Below are 20,282 nucleotides of genomic sequence, written 5' to 3'. Positions count from 1 at the left end.
TTGCTAACATGTCCTTTGGCCATTTGTCTGAATGGCCATATCATGATGACAGAGACACTTCTTTTTTTTTTTTTTTTTAAGATTAATTCTAAAAAGGAAACCAGTGGTTCACAGAAGAAAACACAAGACAAGTGTCCTAAAACAGGATCAGTAAAGAAGGAGAAAGCAGTGAAGCCAGAGGAAGGTAATGAACTTTTTTGAGATTTGTCATTCAAGTTTTTTTGGTTTTTATTTTCCACTGAAACATTTTATTTGCACATATGTATTGAAGCATTGAAGCATTTTATTTGCACATATGTATTACATCCCTAGAAAAAGGATCCCATTGTTTTCCCTCCAGTGTGTTTTCACACACTTGCTTTTTCATGGTCCATGATGTTAGATGAGGTTGTCAGTACAATGAAACCAAATTGGCGGGATGGGACCTGCCATTTTTCTACATCTTTGTGTTGCCCATCAAATCTGGGGCTGATCTCCACACTTGTTTAAGTTCACAGCGATTTTCCCAGCCCTGTGATCGTCAGTTAAATTTGCCAGTATAACCATGCTTCACCATCACAGTTAGAAACCAGGTGATGACTTTGGAGCATGGCCTGATAAGAGCCTGACGTTTGCCTCTCTTTTTCCCATTGATGATACTCTTGAGAGCATCAGCCAGCCAGGACGTTCATGAGCACCATTTTGGCAGCACAGAAAGATGGTGGAAAGTGTGTCATTAAAGTTTATCAGAAATTACGCCATGTGGTAATTCATGCTGTTTGATAGCATTGTGTGTTGTAGAGCGCCTGGCCTTATATTTCTAGAATACCAGATTTTTGTGTGATTGTTGGGAGACCATGAGGCACCTTGTGTTTGCTTAAGCCGACCAAGGCAACAAGAATGTCCTTTAATCCTATGCCTTCTTTTCCTATGCAGGGTGGGGTGAGGTGTAGGTAGTCATAGCTGAGTCATCTTGACTAAGCAAAAATTGAATCGTGGGTTCATCTCTGCTCTTTAGAAGTCATGCCAACCAATGCAGAGGCATGCCAGCTTTAAGAATGCCTACATCCTCAGAACCTCCCCTGTTACAATGATACACTCCTCTGCTTGTCCCAAGCAGACTGCAGGAGGGCTGTGGTGAAGAGTTAACAGCCAAGGTTTTTCCTACTTGATTTTCCTATCCAGAGTCCTTGGTCCTGTTTTTTAAACCCTTTATCTTATCAACTGAAAGAAATCTTGGGAGTTAGAAAAGCTATATGCAATACCTTAGGCATTTTCACTTTTGTGAACTTTAAGCTGCATATCAGTTTGCAAAGAATAAGAATAATAATAAATAAAAATGCAGTCCTGTTTTAAAGTTCTTTCTGTTGTGTCACCTCCTCACCTGACGTGTTGAATCCAGGACGTTTCCTGGGTTTGCCACTGCTTTTTTCATTTCCTTGTTCTTAAAGCATTTGGCGTTAGGAGGTGACCATCCTGATTTACCACTCCCTGCCTCTTGTCTTTCTTTCAATTAGCCACATATGAGCTTTTGAATTCCGGTGTGATTTGAGATGCCTTACTGTCACACACACAAAGCAAACACAGCACAGAAGCCTGAGACATCTGTCAGTTCCTGCCATAGACAGCATAAAAGAAATAGAATGTCTTTAGGGGACATTTGTCCTTATTTACATAGCCACTAACCTGGAGACTCACATCGCAAAGTGCTCAAGGCATGTGTGGCTTGTTCCAAGGTAATTACACATCATATATGATAAAGGGGAGGCTGCTTCCTGTGGGGCCGTTTCTCTGTATTCTCCTGTCAGCGTCAATCACCTGACCAGCCCAGGGAGCCCCTAGGAAATATCCTGGAATCTCTTCTCTCCTCCCACAGCCAGTCACTCCGTCCTACTGAATTTACCTCCTGAAACTCCGTCCCCATTGCCATGACCCTGGTTCTGGCCTTTATCATCTCCTACCCAGACTGTTACAGCTGCCTCCTTTTAGATCTGTCCTCCACACGAACAGCAGAGAGATCTAGTTAAAAACCAGCCAACTCACTTTACTGCCTGAGGCCTTTCAGTGGCCTCCCAATGTCAAAGCAGCATTTTCTAATCTTTTTCCTGATTTGGCGCACACAGAAAAATGCCACTATTTCTTTGAGCCCCTGGGATGCATGGTAGAGGCTGCCTGAGGTGGCTGGTCTGGCCATCCCAGGCCCATCTAGTGCACAGCAGGGCCGGGGAGTCAAATCTCTACACCCCTGTAGCCCATTCTCTTGAGAAGTTCTTGTCTGAAGGATAAAGTTCAAATGCCTTTATCCCCTGACCACAGCCTACTTCATCAGCCTTATCTCCTGCCACTCCTTAGGCACACAGAATGTTCCAGCCATGCTGAATTGGATATCTGTGTATACCGATTTGCTGTTTCCCCACACCTGTGCCCATCATTTCCCCATCTGGCCGACTCTGGCTTACCTTCCAAGACACAGTGTGGGGAATTCCCTGGCGCCTCCACTGCTGAGGCCCTGGGTTCAATTCTTGGTCAGGGAACTAAGATCCCACAAGCCACGTGGTGCAGACAAAAAAAAAAAAAATACGCAATATGGACTGCATAGAAAGTCTTCCCGGAAAACTCCCTGCTAAGCCCATCACAGCTCCCGCAAGTAGGTTATATGCATTTCCTGGATGTTCCTATGCTGCCCTGCAAATAGCTCTAGCGTTGGAGTTCACACATTTTATTATAATTGTGTATTTATTTACCTGTTTGTCTTACTAGACTGTGGAAGGATGATCTGAGCCAGATCTCCAGGGCAGGGACCTGGACTTAATCTCCGTTACCGCTCCAGGGCCTCATCCTGGGCCTGGTTCATAGTTGGTGCTTAGTAAATGTTACATGGATAAATGAATGCTCCTGATGAAGGGGAAATAATTCTCATCTAGAGCTCTGTGAAACTGTAGGCTCCCTTTGATTCTGCTCTCCTACAGGTAACTTAGTTTTGAAAAGCAGCCTTTCCTTTCTGAGTTCGTGTTTCTCTTTTCCTTACCTAGGGCAGCTTGTGCAAATGGAAGAGAAGGGGCAGGGTTCCGTGCCCTGGTCAGTATATGGTGTCTACATCCAGGCTGCTGGGGGCCCCTTGGCATTCCTGGTCATTCTGTCCCTTTTCATGCTGAACGTGGGCAGTACCGCCTTCAGCAACTGGTGGTTGGGTTACTGGATCAAGCAAGGAAGTGGGGTAAGGTTCCTCATTAATGGGAAAATTATATGTCTAATAAAGTGGCCGTCTCTCCATAGTCCCTGTCTCTCCTTAGGGGAACTGCTCTAGTTTTCAGTTAAAAGAAGCAATGAACAAGGATTACCCAGGATAAGAGATGAGTCCCTAATGTAACCTCAGCAGATAATTGCTCCCTGACCAACTCACGGAGCAGTAGAGCTTATCAGTAGCCAACTGTAGGCTGTCTGCTGTCGTCCTTAGAAAAGAGAGAGGGAGCGGGGCAAAGTCTGCCTTGTGTCTGCCTCAACCAGGTCCCAGAGTTTTTATCCTGTACCCTCCCTTGAGCCAAGAATGGCCCCGATGTGGGGTTCTTGGCAGTCCCTGGGAGTCTTGCCTCACAGACCCTTGCCTCCAAACAGAACACCACAGTGACTCAGGAAAACAGGACGTCTGTGAGCAGCAGCATGAAGGACAATCCTCTCATGCAGTACTATGCCAGCATCTACGCCCTCTCCATGGCGGTCATGCTGATCCTGAAAGCCATTCGCGGAGTGGTCTTTGTCAAGGTATGCACCGGTGGGGGCCTCTGCTCCTCCTCTCCCCAGTGGCTGTGTGGTCAGGACCCCGCATGGCATCTCTCGGGTTTACTCTGAGTCGGGGAGCTCCTTTAAAGCAGGATGGCCCTCGCCGAAGTGACCTGCATCCCATCAGCCTCAGCTTTCTCCTACTAGCCACCTCCCTCCTCCATGGCCGTTTTCCCTTCTCCGGCTTTGGGCGTCGATGTCCTGTGGAGTTGCGACCCGTGGAGTGGGAGCTGAGCCTGCCTGAGTCCCAGATCTCTGATCACGCTGTGCTCTGCCCCTCAGGGCACATTGCGAGCCTCCTCCCGGCTCCATGACGAGCTTTTCCGAAGGATCCTCCGAAGCCCTATGAAGTTTTTTGACACTACCCCCACTGGGAGGATTCTCAACAGGTTTTCCAAAGACATGGATGAAGGTATTTCTCACTGCTTCTCTCTGTTGTGCTCTGGAGCACAAGCCAGAGCACAGTGTCTGTCGATGTTTGCGTCAGGAACATTTTAGTTTTGGCATTTTCTCCACATTGCAGCCTCTCTTTAGGCTGAGGACCTATCTGCTTTTTCACCTTTTGTCTGAGTTCTTATTTGATCTTATTTAAACTGAAAACCAGTTCAGAGCACTGAGTTAGCATAGAGGCTTTGGACAGGGGCATCTGAGTCCAAAACACATATTTACTTGTGGGTAGTGCATAGGTTCTTGGACACCTGCAACCTCTGACAGGTTTGCTGGATGCTGGATGCTTCATGGACTGTGCCAGCACCAGAACTTAAATACAGTTGACCCTTGAACGACAGGTTGGCTGAATCTGCAGATACGGAAATATGGATGAGGAACCACATATATGGAGGGCTGACTGTAAGTTATATGTGGATTTTTGACTGCACAGAGGGTCTGCGTCCCTAACCCCTACGTTGTTCAAGGGTCAACTATACTCCCATAGCCCATAATGATAGTGATGCTGCCTGACATTTATTGAGGGCTTACTGTGTAACAAGCAGTGTACTGAATGTTCTGCATGCGTTATCCTAATCCTCACAGCAGCCCTATGAGGTGTGGATAGTGTTTCATCCACTGAATACATGGAAAAGCTGATGCCTAGAAAGGTTAAAGAACTTGCTCAAGATCACACAGCTATTAAATAACAAGCTGGGAATTGAGCCCAGATCTTTTTGATCCCAGAGCTAATGTTTTTAGCTACTGTACTGTGTTGCCTCCATAGAAGGAGTTTGTTTCAGATGTTGATAGGCCAGTGTAAAGCCATGGCCAGAGGTAACAAGGGATCAAAACCATCACTGATACACAGAACAGTGATACACATGCATGACATGATCCCATTTCCGTTAAACTCACATGCACACAGACAAGTGGGAAAAAGACTGAAAAAAAAAAATCAGTGGTATCAACACGTCTCAGATTTGCATGAAAATAGGTGGGGGGAGGAGATGTTCAAAAAACGGTGAAGAAAATGTTGATTGAACTATTGGAGGTTCTATACTCTTTCAACTTTTGTGTATGTTTAAAATTTTCCGTGATGAAAAATTTCTTAAATGTTAGCAGCAGTTCATTGATATTGGTAAGAATAAAGACTATGTTTATTTAACTTTTTTGCATATTTATTTTCCAAATATTTTACAACAAGCATATATTACTTTGCAAAGTGGAAGAAATGTTTAAAGGGGTTGGGCAGCATAGTGAACCAAAAAGAGGGCACAGGGGAGAAAGATCACTTTAATGCTCTTGGGATAAGAAAAATTAGAGCAACCGGGTTTCCAGATTTTTCTTTGATCAGACTGTTTAAAAGGCAAAAATCACAACTTTCAGATAGGGATTTTAGGGAGCCTCTTTTTGTTTTTTAAAAATTTGGGGAAATTTAAAATTCCATTTTCCCTGTTTGTGGATCCCAGCATCTGACACATGTTCCTTTACGGTTTCCCCAGTCGATGTGCGCCTGCCGTTCCAGGCTGAGATGTTCATCCAGAACGTCATCCTTGTGTTCTTCTGTGTTGGAATGATCGCGGGAGTTTTCCCGTGGTTCCTTGTGGCAGTGGGGCCCCTCATCATCCTCTTTTCAGTTCTGCACATTGTCTCCAGGTAAACAGGAAGTCTTCATGTCTTCCAGGGCAAAGGATGAAGCCAGAGTTGCTAGTCTACCCCTCTGACACAGAACACATTCTCTCTCCAGGGTTCTGATCCGAGAGCTGAAGCGTCTGGACAATATCACGCAGTCACCTTTCCTCTCCCACATCACATCCAGCATACAGGGCCTTGCCACCATCCACGCCTACAACAAAGGGCAGGAATTTCTGCACAGGTTAGTTCAATGGGGGCCCAAGGGCTCAATGGGGAGCCAGCATCTCAGCATTTAATGAGAGTTTAAGAAGCCTTTGAAGGTCAGAATTCCGGATTATAAAACTCATTACTAAGAGTATTAGTAATTTAATGATCTCTGGTTAAGATTCACTTGCTTGGTGGAACTCCCTTCTGAGCAAATGGGAAGACAAAAACACAGATTTGGAGTCTGTTAGCTTTCAGTTCTGAATGGCTATATTTGATGGAGTTTTGCTTTTTTTTTTTTTAAATTAATTTATTTTATTTATTTATTTTTGGCTGCTGCGTTGGGTCTTCTCTGCTGCGCGTGGGTTTTCTCTAGTTGTGGAGAGCAGGGGTTACTCTTTGTTGTGGTGCATGTGCTTCTCATCGCAGTGGCTTCTCTTGTTTTTTTGTTTTGTTTTGTTTTTTTTACTGTTTTTGGAATGGTTACTTTTATTTTTTTAATTTTTATTTTATAAATTTATTTATTTTATTTTTGGCTGTGCTGGGTCTTTGTTGCTGTGCGCAGGCTTTCTCTAGTTGCAGTGAGTGGGGGCTACTCTTCGTTGCAGTGCACAGGCTTCTCATTGTGGTGGCTTCTCTTGTTGCGGAGCACGGGCTCTAGGCACGCGGGCTTCAGTAGTTGTGGCTCGCAGGCTTCAGTAGTTGTGGCTCGCAGGCTTCAGTAGTTGTGGCTCATGGGCTCTAGAGCGCAGGCTCAGTAGTTGTGGCGCACGGGCTTAGTTGCTCCGTGGCATGTGGAATCTTCCTAGACCAGGGCTCGAACCCATGTCCCCTGCATTAGCAGGCGGATTCTTAACCACTGCGCCACCAAGGAGGTCCGTGGTGGCTTCTCTTGTTGTGGTGGATTCTCTTGTTACAAAGCACAGGCTCTAGGATCATGGGCTTCAGTAGTTGTGGCATGCAGGCTCAGTAGTTGTAGCTCGCGGGCTCTAGGGTGCAGGCTCAGTAGTTGTGGCTTGCGGGCTGTAGAGCGCAGGCTCAGTAGTTGTAGCTCGCGGGCTCTAGGGCGCAGGCTCAGTAGTTGTGGCGCACGGGCTTAGTTGCTCTGCAGCATGTGGGATCTTCCCAGACCAGGGATCGAATCCGTGCCCCCTGCATTGGCAGGTGGATTGTTAACGACTGCACCAGGGAAGTCCCAGAGTTTTGCTTTTTTATTATTATTATTATTTATTTTTTTTTTACTTTTTTATCTTTTGAACAGTAAAAGACATTCATTGACATTAGACTGACATTTTATTTAGCTGTTGAGTATTGTTTGTATGAGAAATTTATGTACATATATAGTCATTGTGGAGATTTGTGTTAACAAGAGATTGAATTAGACTAAAGGTCATTCAGTAGAGGACTGGTTAAATAAGCTGTGTTGTCCCCATGTGGTAGAATATTATATGGCCTCTAAAAAAAACAAGACTGCTCTCTAGGTGCTGATAATGAATGATCTCCAAGGTATATTAGTGAAAGAGCAAGGTACAGATGGGCGGGTATTGTGTGCTCCTTTTAATTATGTGTCTGTATCTGTAACATTTAGAATATCTCTGAAAGGACACATAAGAAACTAATAGTTGCCACTGGAAAGGGGAACTGAGTAGCTGGAGGAGGGCAGGAGAAAGACCAGCTTTTCATAATAAAACCTTTTGTACCTTGTGAATATTCTGTCCTGTAGGGTATATTATTCATTCCAAAAATTAAGTAATTAATGTTAAAAAGGAACTCTAAAATAGAACGGTTTAGTTAAACAATTCAGAAAAATGCATCCTAACTAGTTAAACAATTCAGAAAAATGCATCCTAACTTTTAGTGAAAAAAAGTAAAATATGCTGACCGTGTACGTGTGTATGTACATACCCACAGAAATGTGAGTGCATTGAAAAAAATGCTGGGAGTAAATGCAGCAGAATATTAACTCTGGTTTTAGCTGAGTGGTGAGAGTACTGGAATTTTACATTTTCCTCTTTTATTGCATTTTCTTAATTTTCTCTAAAGTGCACATATCTTATTGTAAGGAGGGTAGTGATTTTTTTTAAAGCAAAGCACATTTGCCCACCCAGATCTCCCACTCTGGAGTTCTAGTTGTGTGTAGGTGCCAGACCTTCAGGTGGGGCGTGATCTGCTCTCTAGGCCCCCTGGTGACAGTGGTGTCTTGCTCCTGCAGTGACAAAGGTTGTCTAGGTCTTTTTGCTCTGGTTTAAATCACTGCTCCTGGTTCTTTGCTCCATGGCCTTGGGAAACAAGTGTGTCAGCAGACAATTTCCACTTTCGGTCCAAGGTTTTCTTTTTTTCTGGTCTTGTGCCATTTCTGCAGTTTACCTGTGTAACCTCTCTTTCTTTGAGAAAATGACCCCTGACCTAAAACCTTTTTCTAAAGCTTAAGCAGCCTCTTTATTTGGTCTCCTTCCCTCCTGCTTTCCCTATGCTGTTGAAGTAGATATCTTTCCCTAGCATCTTTAACACGTTTCTTTGAAAGGGTAAAACTAGAAAACCCTCGTGTCCTCCTGTCTGTGGAGCCTGGAATACTCTGCACTCCTTAAGTTTCCATCTCACGCTCCTGGTTACAAACAGTAGTACTTCAGTATTAGCCCTCCACCCATAACTCACCAGAGCTTTGGCATCTTCCATGACCAGGGTGGTGTGGTACTTTATTTGCCTATTAGGTGTTCTGTCTTCCTCACAGGTACCAGGAGCTACTGGATAACAACCAGAGTCCCTTCTTCTTGTTCACGTGTGCGATGCGGTGGCTGGCAGTGCGGCTGGACCTGATCAGCATTGCCCTGATCACCACCACCGGGCTGATGATTGTTCTCATGCACGGGCAGATTCCCCCGGCCTACGCGGGGCTTGCCATCTCCTATGCTGTCCAGGTTAGTCTGTGGGATGGGGGCGTCCTCTTGCTCGTATGTTGGCCTAGGAGAGAGCTGGTAGGGGGCTCTACCCTAAGCCATTGTTTTACTTCCGACTCCTAGAGCTTTTCCCCGTCTGCTTTGGCAGTAACACTCTGGACTGGTATACAATCAGCCCTCCACATCCACATGTTCCACATCCATAGATTCAACCAACTGCAGATCAAAAAGTATTTGGGGGGAAAAATTTCCAGAAAGTTCCAAAAAGCAAAACTGAATTTACTGTAGGTGGGCAACTATTTATTTTTGCCCAACTATTTTCTACATTGTATTGATAACTATTTACATAGTATTTACATTGTATTAGGTATAATAAGTAATCTAGAGATGACTTAAAGGATACAGGAGGATGTGTATAGGTTATATGCAAATACTATGCCATTTTATATAAGGGACTTGAGCGTCCGTGGATTTTTTTTATTGGCGGGAGTCCTGGAACCAATCCCTCATGGATACTGAAGGTTGACTGTATAGGAATAAAAGGATTTAACTCTGTTGCATGTGTCTATGAAATAGGTGCTATTTTTTTCTTAAATAAATATGATTCTGAAAATGGTTTCTTAATTGCAGGTTTCTGTCTTCACTACCCTTTCACCTCTGGCCTCTTCCTAGTCTTCTAAGAAATATGTATCAATACATTTCTTCTGTGTGTTTTATTTTCAGGCCCCTGATTTTCCCAATACTGTTACATATGTAAACCCTTCTGGCCCCTAGGGATGGTTGAAGGTCTTCAAATAGCTCAAAGAACAATTAGGAACTTGAGCACTGACTAGATATTTGAAGATGTTAAAGAATTGTTACTAACTTTTTAAGATATGACAATGGTTGTTTTTAAAGAGTCTTTATATTTTAGAGAGATATAGCTGAAATATTTATGGGTGAAATGATAGCCTATATGGGATTTGATTCCAGATAATACGGAAGGATGGGGTGGTATAGATGAAACAATATTGGCTGTAAGCTGATAATTTTTTAAGATGGATGTTTGATACATGGGAGTTCATTATACTCTCCTCTCTATTCTTGTATACATTTGACATTTTTCTATATTGGAAAGATAAAAATAAGTAGCCAGAAGAAACCTAAGAAGAGAGATGTATCTTCACAGATACCCAAAGATATTTGTCCATGTTTTGCAGACTTCCTTGATTATTAGAGGTGGGGGGAGAATCTGTGTTATATATACTGTGTTTCAGAGTTCTCAGTCTGAGGCACACAGGGGCTCTGTGTTCAGTTTTGGCCCAGCCTCATTTCTCTTATTTGACCTTGCTGGAAGCATTCTCACGGCTGCACACAGGTTGATATAATCTTCATTTGTTGTGACTGCTACGTCAGGTGTAGGTACAAGTATGAAGCACAGCAGTTATTCAGCTACAGTTGAATTACTGGAAATGTAAAGACAGGCGGAAAGCCCTCAGATACAGGAAAGTCAATGCCAGCAGTACCACAACGCCACCTGCATTCACTGAGAATTGCAGTTGATTGGGTGCTATTAGGCATTGTCTTAAATATTTAGAGAATGACTTGGTCCCTAAAACCAGCTGCTGCATGTGCCCAGTTAGTTCTTATAACTTGAGTTGTGATCCCTTAGATGAAGGAGGTTTTCTAACTTTGGCCTGGTGTGTATTAATAGTAAATTCTCTCTTGGATTCTTGTTTTCCGTTATCAGTTAACAGGACTGTTCCAGTTTACTGTCAGACTGGCGTCTGAGACAGAAGCTCGCTTCACCTCAGTTGAGAGGATCAACCACTACATCAAGGTCAGGCTACTACAGGCCTTTTGCTACAATCTGACTTTTCATGGAGCAATTTTACCCTTTTACAGCCTGGAGTAAATGTCCCAGGAGGATGCTTGTTTTCTCTGCCTTATCTTGTCCCACAGGGGAGGCAGCGGTCTCTCCAGCATGTGTGGAGTGGAGAAGAGAATATCTTAAGATTTTCTAAATATATTTATGAATTGTGCCTGATTGAGAACCTTTGTTCATCAGCTAATTTCCAAAGCATTCCTTTTATTTATTTATTTATTCATTTATTTATTTTGGCTGCACAGGGTCTTAGTTGCGGTGTACGGGCTTCTTAGTTGTGGCATGCAGACTTCTTAGTTGCGGCGTGCATGTGGGATCTAGTTCCCTGACCAGGGATCAAACCCGGGCCCCCTGCATTGGGAGCATGGAGTCTTACCCACTGGACCACCAGGGCAGTCCCCGAAGTATTACTAATCTCATTAATTCAGTTAAGCTGGCTAATGTAACATTTTCCTTACACTATTTAAAACCATGTATTATTTCAAGTCTTAGTCCAGTTTACTTGTTCTTAACCAGGGAGGCCATCAGAATCCCATATGGAGCTTGAGGCAAAGACTAACATGGGCCTCATCTCTGAATATTCTGATGCAATAGGTCTGGGTTAGGACCCAGACTTCTGAAGTTTTAAAAGCTCCGTAGCTAATTCTAAACTGCATTCACAGTTCAGAAACCAGTTAATTGAGTTGGTACTGAGATGATCTAGCTCTTCCCATCTTTCCCCAGTAACCCCTGCAGTCCTGCCATGGGGCAGTGTCTTGCTGGTGTCATAGTTGGAACTCGAAAGCAATTTTCTGTAGAGAGAAGCGGAGTCCTGAGTAGTTAGGATTCTCGCATTTAATCTATTTCTCAGGAGTTACCTATTTTGTGAACTGCCCACTTTATTAGCATTTATATCGTTATTTACAGATAATGAATACAGTCCAAGTTCCAACTAGAACGTTGACTTACAAACATAGTTTTAAAAAACTAGCCTTTCACTGAGAACGAGTATTTTATGTAAACTGCACTTTCTAGTAGAGACATGCCCTGCTGATTTATTTTGACAATGAAACTCATCAGTCGTAGGATATTTCTTAAACTTATAAATGATTGTTATCAGAAAGAATGGCGGATGGCTATCTGATAAATCTGCTAAAAGCTATTCTTCATGTTTATACATGAGTCTCTTGGCACAGTGCTCTGGTCTGTGGACAATTTTTGGGTGTACATGTGGGTGTGTCGTGTTTGATTTAATATCACTGTTGGTGTGAGTCTCTTGCTGGAAAGGTCAGGGTGATGGTCAGCCGTGGTACAGAGTATACTCTGCACAAACCAGTCATATTCCTGAGGACTGGCTCCCCACTGCCAGTCCCCACCCTGAATGCCTGTCCCAACACGGAGTTTTAGACTTCAGTCTCCACCCCCGCCTGCCAGAGCACTGCAGTCTTTGGCCATTACTTCCCTGTGAGGCTATAAGCTCCATGACTAGTCACCAGAGAGTTTTAAAGCATCGTGAAGTGTGACTGTTGATGACAAAAATTACCCAATGGTTGTATTAATAAACACAGCATTTTAAAGCTGGAATGGATTTCTAAAATCATCTAATCTATTCCCCACAATTTGCAGATGAGAAACTAAGACAAAGAGTGAAGAAGTGATATGTCTGAGTCACGCAGCTATTAGTGGTGGAGTTTGGAGTAGAGTCTGTCTCTCCTGGACTGACTGAGAAGGCGGGATGCCAGGGTCTGATTAATGTTCAATAAATGTATTTTCCCTCCTTTGGGTTCAGGCCAGTGGTTTTCAAATGATGGAACCCTGTTTCAAGGGGAATATTTTCAAAAAATTCCAATAAAAACTGCTGTGCTTGAAGAGGGATGGAAGGCCTCATGCCTCACGTTGGCCTCCAAGGAAGTGTTGTTTTGTTTTTTTGGGTTTTTTGGCTGCATTGGGTCTTTGTTGCTGTGCGGCTTTCTCTAGTTGAGGCGAGTGGGGTCTACTCTTCGTTGCCGTGCGCGGGCTTCTCATTGCGGCGGCTTCTCTTATTGCGGAGCACGGGCTCTAGGCACGCGGGCTTCAGTAGTTGTGGTTCACAGGCTCTAGAGCGCAGGCTCAGTAGTTGTGGCTCACAGACTTAGTTGCTCCGCAGCATGTGGGATCTTCCCAGACCAGGGCTCGAACCCGCGTCCCCTGCATTGGCAGGCGGATTCTTAACCACTGCACCACCAGGGAAGTCCCTCCAAGGAGGTTTTGTGGAAGAATTCCTTATGACAGAAGGCAGTTTGAAAGCCACTGCCCTTCCCGAGCTGCTGCTTAGTAGCCATTGTAAACTGCTAAGTGTAGAGACCACTGTACTCTGTCTCTGTCTAGTTTACTGGTGATGAGCATTCACTGCCAGGGGACTCTTTCACAGCAAGGGAACAGAGCGGCAGCTTTCTCTGTGTGGTTGCTACGGGTGTCCTGGTTTTACTTCTCTGTGACAAGGCCTTGCAGCTCCCCCAGAATCTATAGTCAGTCTGAACCAGCCACTTCTGTCTCCCCAGACTCTTTCCTTGGAAGCACCTGCCAGAATTAAGAACAAGTCTCCCTCCCCTGACTGGCCGCAGGAAGGAGAGGTCACCTTTGAGAATGCAGAGATGAGGTACCAAGAAAATCTCCCCCTGGTCTTGAAGAAAGTGTCCTTCACCATCAAACCTAAGGAGAAGATTGGCATCGTGGGACGGACGGGATCGGGTAAGGATGTCCTCTCTGGAGAAACATTTGAACCTACCAGAATCGAGTCTGGGGCCCATGATTTCCTGTTTATTGAATACCAGTCTCATCCCTTCATATCAGATTCCTGTTAGATGAGCAGTAGTGTCTCGGTCTCTGAAACCACTTTTCTAGGCTTATTTTCAACCCTGCTTTCATAATATTTAATGCTTTTTCTAATCATAAAAGTATACATTCTCAGTGCAGAACACTTGGAACATATAGCAAAGTACAAAAGGGGAAAGGCGCCCATAACTCCATTACCCAGAGATAATTACTGCTGACATTTTGGTGGATATCTTGTTAGGCTTTTTCTATCAACAAGTGTGTTTACAAAAATGAGGTCCTTTTATACATACTGTTTCATGGCCTGCTTTTAAAATTACCAAATATTTTCCATGTCAATTAATATTCTATGACATGATTTCTATGCAGCATGATATAAAATTCTATTTTATGGATGTACCATCATTTATATTAACCCTGCCCCAATTGAAGGGCATTGAGGTTGTTGTCAGTTTTTCACTATTATGAATAGCACTGCAGTGAACATCCTTATTTCTATGAAGTCAAAATATACAAAAAATTTAAGGTCTTTGTGATGTGTTGCCTGTATAGCCTCATATTTATCAGAAGCCAACACCATTTTAAGTAAGGAACCTATGTTCCTTTGAAGACAGAAGTTATTTTCTTGATCTGACATCAGTTGCAAATAGAGACTAGGCCTTCATTTTAGGCATTTAATTTCACTCTTATTCTTAGAAATGTGTTACTATATGCCCCTTAGATTTCTAGAGTCAAGACTTGAATAATGTGTTTCTTTCCCTCTTTCCTTCCTGAATAACATTTCAAGATTGAGTCTTGTCTTCTTTCACTAACCTGTTCACCCTTGTGTAAGAGGTCTCTCTGAGTCACTTCTCATTAGCTTTCTGAGTTCCATGCTTCCATGGCATCAAAACTCTTTTAACTTTTTTTTTCTTGCCATTAAAAAAAAGTCTTTTCTAGCCAATTTACTTTAAAGAGCCTGCTAAGCAGAAAAGAAAAAGCTGCTTCCTCTTTGAAGGAATTGTTTCATGTCAAAACAAGATACTGCCTCTAGGCTTGTGCATTGGAAAGAGAATGCCCAGCCAAGGAGGGGGAATGTCCCCATGGCTCTTACTTTGCTTTCTCCCTCGAATTCCCTCTGCTACATTGGCCCCCAGGGGTGCACTGCTCCCCTGAAAGCTCTGACTGACCTCCCTTCCTGTGATTTCCCTTTAACACAGGTAAGACAGACCGAAATTTTCACCAAGACTTTATTAAACCATGAGTAGTGACAGATGAGATATAAACAAAAATAAAATAATTATAAATAACCCGACTTACGAAGTCTAAACTGTAATCCTAATAAGCTTCTTCTGAGACTATGTCATAGGCCCTGGCTCTCTGCCGTGGTTGTAACCACCGTGAGGACCTCATTGCCTTTTTTACCAGCACGTTCCATCAGTACAAAGGTAGTCTAGTCTCAGATCTTCTGTTGAAATGGAACAACTTAACCTATTTATCTGAGCGCCATTCCTTCCTCAGCTTAAATCTTGAACTACTGCCATGGCACTGGGGAGGGCCTCCACCTCCTCCCTTCTACCTGGGTGAGGGGCCACTAACCAGATCCTCCAGTCCTGAAAAAGCCAGTTCCAGGAAGAGAGGCCTCATCAAGAACTGTCCTGCTACCTGGACTCAGGTTTCCCAACTCGTTTCTGGTAGATGGACCTGAGGACGCCTACCTTAGGGAGATGGACGTTCTGGGTTCCCACAGGTTGTTTGACGGGGGTCAAATCTCAACAGCAGGACTGTGGCTGCGAACACTGGGGTGAGGCAGGTATTTGTGCCCTCACTGACCTCTGAATAGACAGTCACAAGGCTGCCATGAGAGGTCTTTCAGAACATGGAGCCAGAGGAGGGGAGGAGGGCCAAGAACTAGGAAAACTGCTCTAACAGATAAAAACCTGTGGTTCTGCATCTAAACTATGGGTCTGACTTGCAGAATGGTAGATAGACAGGAGGCGTTTTTCCATTTTACTCTCATGAGAGTATAACGGTCCCTCCCACTCCTTCTCAGGCTGGAGCTGTGTGATGTAAAGGTATATGCTTGGTAGCCCAGGAAAGTTCATTGTTTTTTGGGGGTTTTTTTTGGCTGCACCACGCGGCATGTGGGATCTTAGTTCCCCAACCACGGATCAAACCCGTGCCCCCTGCAGTGGAAGCGTGGATTCTTAACCACTGGACCGCCAGGGAAGTCCCAGGAAAGTTCATTGGTTTTGGTTTTTGTTTTTGTTTCTGGCTGTCATTTTATACATTATCTGAGTTAATCAGTTGAAATAATGATTGAACAGAAATAGAAAAATAGATGATGTTGCCCTGAGAATAAACCAGTTTTGTCTTCACAGAATTTGCTAATTGAACGACTTTTCTGCCCGTCTTCTGACTCATCAGGGAAGTCCTCTCTGGGCATGGCCCTCTTCCGTCTGGTGGAGTTATCTGGAGGCTGCATCAAGATCGACGGAGTGAGAATCAGTGATATCGGCCTTGCTGACCTCCGGAGCAAACTCTCCATCATTCCCCAAGAGCCGGTGCTCTTCAGCGGCACTGTCAGGTGAGGAGCTCAGCGCCCATGTGTTTCGTGCCACATTTCAGGCCAGGTGGGCATGTTAGGGCCCCCATCGGGGACTGAGATCTAGTGGCCTCTGATCTAGCGCTTTCCCACGACACCACGTGCTCCCCATCGCAGAAGGGGTAGCTCCAGTGTGCGAGCCATCTCATTAGCTAAGTGGGGCCCAGAGGCCCTGCAGCGTGGTGGTAAGAAGTCAGAGAGATCTGGGCTCTGTGTCTTAGACAAGTTAACCACTCCTAAGCTTGTTTTCTCCTCCATGAAATGGGGATACTACTAAGCCCTCTTGTTGTGAAGATTGAATAAATTTGTACAAATTTTATACAAGCACAGAGGCTGGCAGAGGGTGAGCATCCTATACGTGGTAGCAGCCATCATCATCCTCCCCATGCTGTACTCTCTTCTAGGTACACTCCAAGTCACAGTTCTCACGATGGTCTTCAGGCATTATTACTCCTCACGTTTTTTCATCTTCCAGTATCTTCCCCCGCCTTTGGTTCTTACTCTAGAATGATGCCTGTCTCTGAAATCTGCCAGATTGCCAAAGATAAAATAACTAAAAAGGAAATATGTTTAACCCCGTTATCTTTTCCTATGCTTTATTCTACCTTTAGCCTGAAGCTTTTGCCTCCTAAAAACAATGTGTTTCCATAATTTGAGTCCATTTGTATTTAAGTTGATTCCTTCTAAATAAAAACAGCTTTAACTATACAGTTGACCTAGATAGGACTCCTTTTTTTTAAATCACTCTAAAAGTGATATTGCCATTCCCTCTTTAATTTTTAGCAGTTTCCAAAAAAAAAAAAGGTACCAACTTAATTTCAAATAACCACAGGCAATGTTCAGGCTTGTCTTTAAAACTAGGCCTCCACACTGCCCCCCCTTTCTTCAGAAGTGGCATTTGAACCCACTGATTCAAGGAGGTTTGGTGGATAAACTGACTTCTCACCTGCATTTATGTGGGGTGAATGCTCTTGGGTGTGTTTACTTTGGCATTTCTCTAAAACACTAATGAATTTGGACAGCATAGACTGGATCTGTTGATGAGGATGTCATTCCCTTTGGGTACTGAGATAACAAGGTCAAACAAGCAACATTAAAGAGAATTAAAACTTATTGAAGACTCAGTTCTAAAATTAAGAAATTGAGAGATGTTGCCAAATCTGCTCTTCCTTCCCATAAATCTCTCTATTTTTAGAGGCCACAGGAATACCTTTGAGAATAAAATTAACCTTATAATTTTGACTCAGGAAAAATAACCATTTTTCTTAATTTTTTAAATCATCATTTAGAAGAGAACTAGGATATATGACAAACCCACAGCCAGCATCATTCTCAGTGGTGAAAAACTGAAACCGTTTCCTCTAAGATCAGGAACAAGACAAGGTTGCCCACTCTCACCACTGTTATTCAGCATAGTTTTGGAAGTTTTAGCCACAGCAATCAGAAAATAAAAAAATAAAAGGAATCCAAACTGGAAGAGAAGAAGAAAAACTGTCACTGTTTGCAGATGACATGATACTATATATAGAGAATCCTAAAGATGCTACCAGAAAACTACTAGAGCTAATCAATGAATTTGGTAAAGTAGCAGGATACAAAATTAATGCACAGAAATCTCTTGCATTCCTATACACCAATGATGAAAAATCTGAAAGAGAAATTAAGGAAACACTCCCATTTACCATTGCAACAAAAAGAATAAAATACCTAGGAATAAACCTACCTAAAGAGACAAAAGACCTGTATGCAGAAAACTATAAGACACTGATGAAAGAAATTAAAGATGATAAAAACAGATGGAGAGATATACCATGTTCTTGGATTGGAAGAATCAATATTGTGAAAATGACTATACTACCCAAAGCAATCTACAGATTCAATGCAATCCCTATCAAACTACCAATGGCAGTTTTCACAGAACTAGAACAAAAAATTTCACACTTTGTATGGAAACACAAAAGACCCCAAATAGCCAAAGCAATCTTGAGAAAGAAAAACGGAGCTGGAGGAATCAGGCTCCCTGACTTCAGACTATACTACAAAGCTACAGTAATCAAGACAATATGGTACTGGCACAAAAACAGAAATATAGATCAATGGAACAGGATAGAAAGCCCAGAGATAAACCCATGCACCTATGGTCACCTTATCTTTGGTAAAGGAGGCAAGAATATACAATGGAGAAAAGACAGCCTCTTCAATAAGTGGTGCTGGGAAAACTGGACAGCTACATGTAAAAGAATGAAATTAGAACACTTCCTAACACCATACACAAAAGTAAGCTCAAAATGGATTAAAGACCTAAATGTAAGGCCAGACAGTATAAAACTCTTAGAGGAAAACATAGGAAAAACACTCTTTGACATAAATCACCACAAGATCCTTTTTGACCCACCTCCTAGAGAAATGGAAATAAAAACAAAAATAAACAAATGGGACCTAATGAAACTTAAAAGCTTTTGCACAACAAAGGAAACCATAAACAAGACGAAAAGAGAACCCTCAGAATGGGAGAAAATATTTGCAAAGGAAGCAACTGACAAAGGATTAATCTCCCAAATATACAAGCAGCTCATGCAGCTTAATATCAAAAAAACAAACAACCCAACCCAAAAATGGGCAGAAGACCTAAATAGACATTTCTCCAAAGAAGATATACAGATTGCCAACAAACACATGAAAGGATGCTCATCACTAATCATTAGAGAAATGCAAATCAAAACTACAATGAGGTATCACCTCACACCGGCCAGAATGGCCATCATCAAAAAATCTACAAACAATAAATGCTGGAGAGGGTGTGGAGAAAAGGGAACCCTCTTGCACTGTTGGTGGGAATGTAAATTGATGCAGCCACTAGGGAGAGCAGTATGGAGGTTCCTTTAAAAACTAAAAATAGAATTACCATATGACCCAGCAATCCCACTACTGGGCATATACCCTGAGAAAACCATAATTCAGAAAGAGACATGTACCACAGTGTTCATTGCAGCTCTATTTACAATAGCCAGGACATGGAAGCAACCTAAGTGTCCATTGACAGATGAATGGATAAAGAAGATGTGGCACATATATACAGTGGAATATTATTCAGCCATAAAAAGAAACGAAATCGAGTTATTTGTAGTGAGGTAGATGGACCTAGTCTGTCATACAGAGTGAAGTAAGTCAGAAAGAGAAAAACAAATACCGTATGCTAACACATATATATGGAATCTAAAAAAAAAAAAAAAAATGGTTCTGATGAACCAAGGGGCAGTACAGGAATAAAGACAGAGACGTAGAGAATGGACTTGAGGGCACGGGGACGGGGAAGGGGAAGCTGGGACAAAGTGAGAGAGTGGCATTGACATATATACAGTACCAAATGTAAAATAGATAACTAGTGGGAAGAAGCTACATAGCACAGGGAGATCAGCTCAGTGCTTTGTGACCACCTAGAGGGGTGGGATAGGGAGGGTGGGAGGGAGACGCAAGAAGGAGGGGATACGGGGATATATGTATACGTATAGCTGATTCACTTTGTTATACAGCAGAAACTAACACACCATTGTAAAGCAATTATACTCCAATAAAGATGTAAAAAATAATAACAAATTTTAAAAACAGAAGAGAACTAGGAAATAAGGCATGTTAAACGTTAGACTTCCCTTGAATATGCTGCCACCAAGAAGTATCAGCGTTCATTTCAAATTTTTACAGCACTTCATTTGGGTCTGTGACTCGGGCTTCTGGAGTTAATGGTTAAGAATTGACCTGCTGGCTGCTGTTTGTAGAACACTGTGGAAGCACAGCCTTCGTGGGAGATGGGGCCATTTGTTATCAGCTCCAGAGATATGTTGCCACTTGATGGACAGGCTCAGTGCCTGGTGTGCTGTTGACTGAGTTTTTAGTAATTGAGCTTGGAGCGCTGTTTGGTTAGTCGGCTGTGCAAACCTAGGAAATCATATAAGTTTCACTTTCTGCCTGCTGTAATTTTGACTTTTTAAGTCAGTAGTAGACACTGAGGACAAGTTAAATCCCAGACCTTCTATCTTCCCTTTATCCTCTCAGGTTTCTCATAGGTTTAAAAGAATATCCAGCTTTTGGTGTTCTTTTGCTTTTGTTAGAAAATTAG

At 43.0% G+C, this 20,282-nt stretch overlaps 1 protein-coding gene and 1 pseudogene across 5 annotated transcripts in view; one reads left to right on the top strand and one right to left on the bottom strand.

Moving 5' to 3' along the window:
• Window positions 1–20,282, top strand: part of ABCC5 (ATP binding cassette subfamily C member 5) — a 197,558-nt gene that overhangs the window by 165,932 nt on the left and 11,344 nt on the right. For 4 of the 5 annotated variants that reach the window (XM_057546143.1, XM_007195330.2, XM_007195331.2 and 1 more), the window contains 10 exons: window positions 82–184; window positions 3,012–3,196; window positions 3,595–3,741; window positions 4,042–4,171; window positions 5,691–5,844; window positions 5,936–6,064; window positions 8,759–8,945; window positions 10,654–10,743; window positions 13,308–13,497; window positions 15,988–16,147. In XM_057546143.1, coding sequence (XP_057402126.1) covers window positions 82–184; window positions 3,012–3,196; window positions 3,595–3,741; window positions 4,042–4,171; window positions 5,691–5,844; window positions 5,936–6,064; window positions 8,759–8,945; window positions 10,654–10,743; window positions 13,308–13,497; window positions 15,988–16,147 — 1,475 coding nt within the window. Of the gene's footprint in view, window positions 1–81; window positions 185–3,011; window positions 3,197–3,594; window positions 3,742–4,041; window positions 4,172–5,690; window positions 5,845–5,935; window positions 6,065–8,758; window positions 8,946–10,653; window positions 10,744–13,307; window positions 13,498–15,987; window positions 16,148–20,282 lie in introns of those variants that run through there. The other variant, XM_057546145.1, reaches the window with a different exon arrangement.
• On the bottom strand, window positions 216–680 carry LOC130708171 (40S ribosomal protein S15a-like; annotated as a pseudogene).

Source organism: Balaenoptera acutorostrata, chromosome 4, assembly GCF_949987535.1.
Source record: "Balaenoptera acutorostrata chromosome 4, mBalAcu1.1, whole genome shotgun sequence".
Lineage (NCBI taxonomy): Eukaryota > Metazoa > Chordata > Mammalia > Artiodactyla > Balaenopteridae > Balaenoptera > Balaenoptera acutorostrata.
This window is presented reverse-complemented; position numbering and strand designations above follow the sequence as displayed.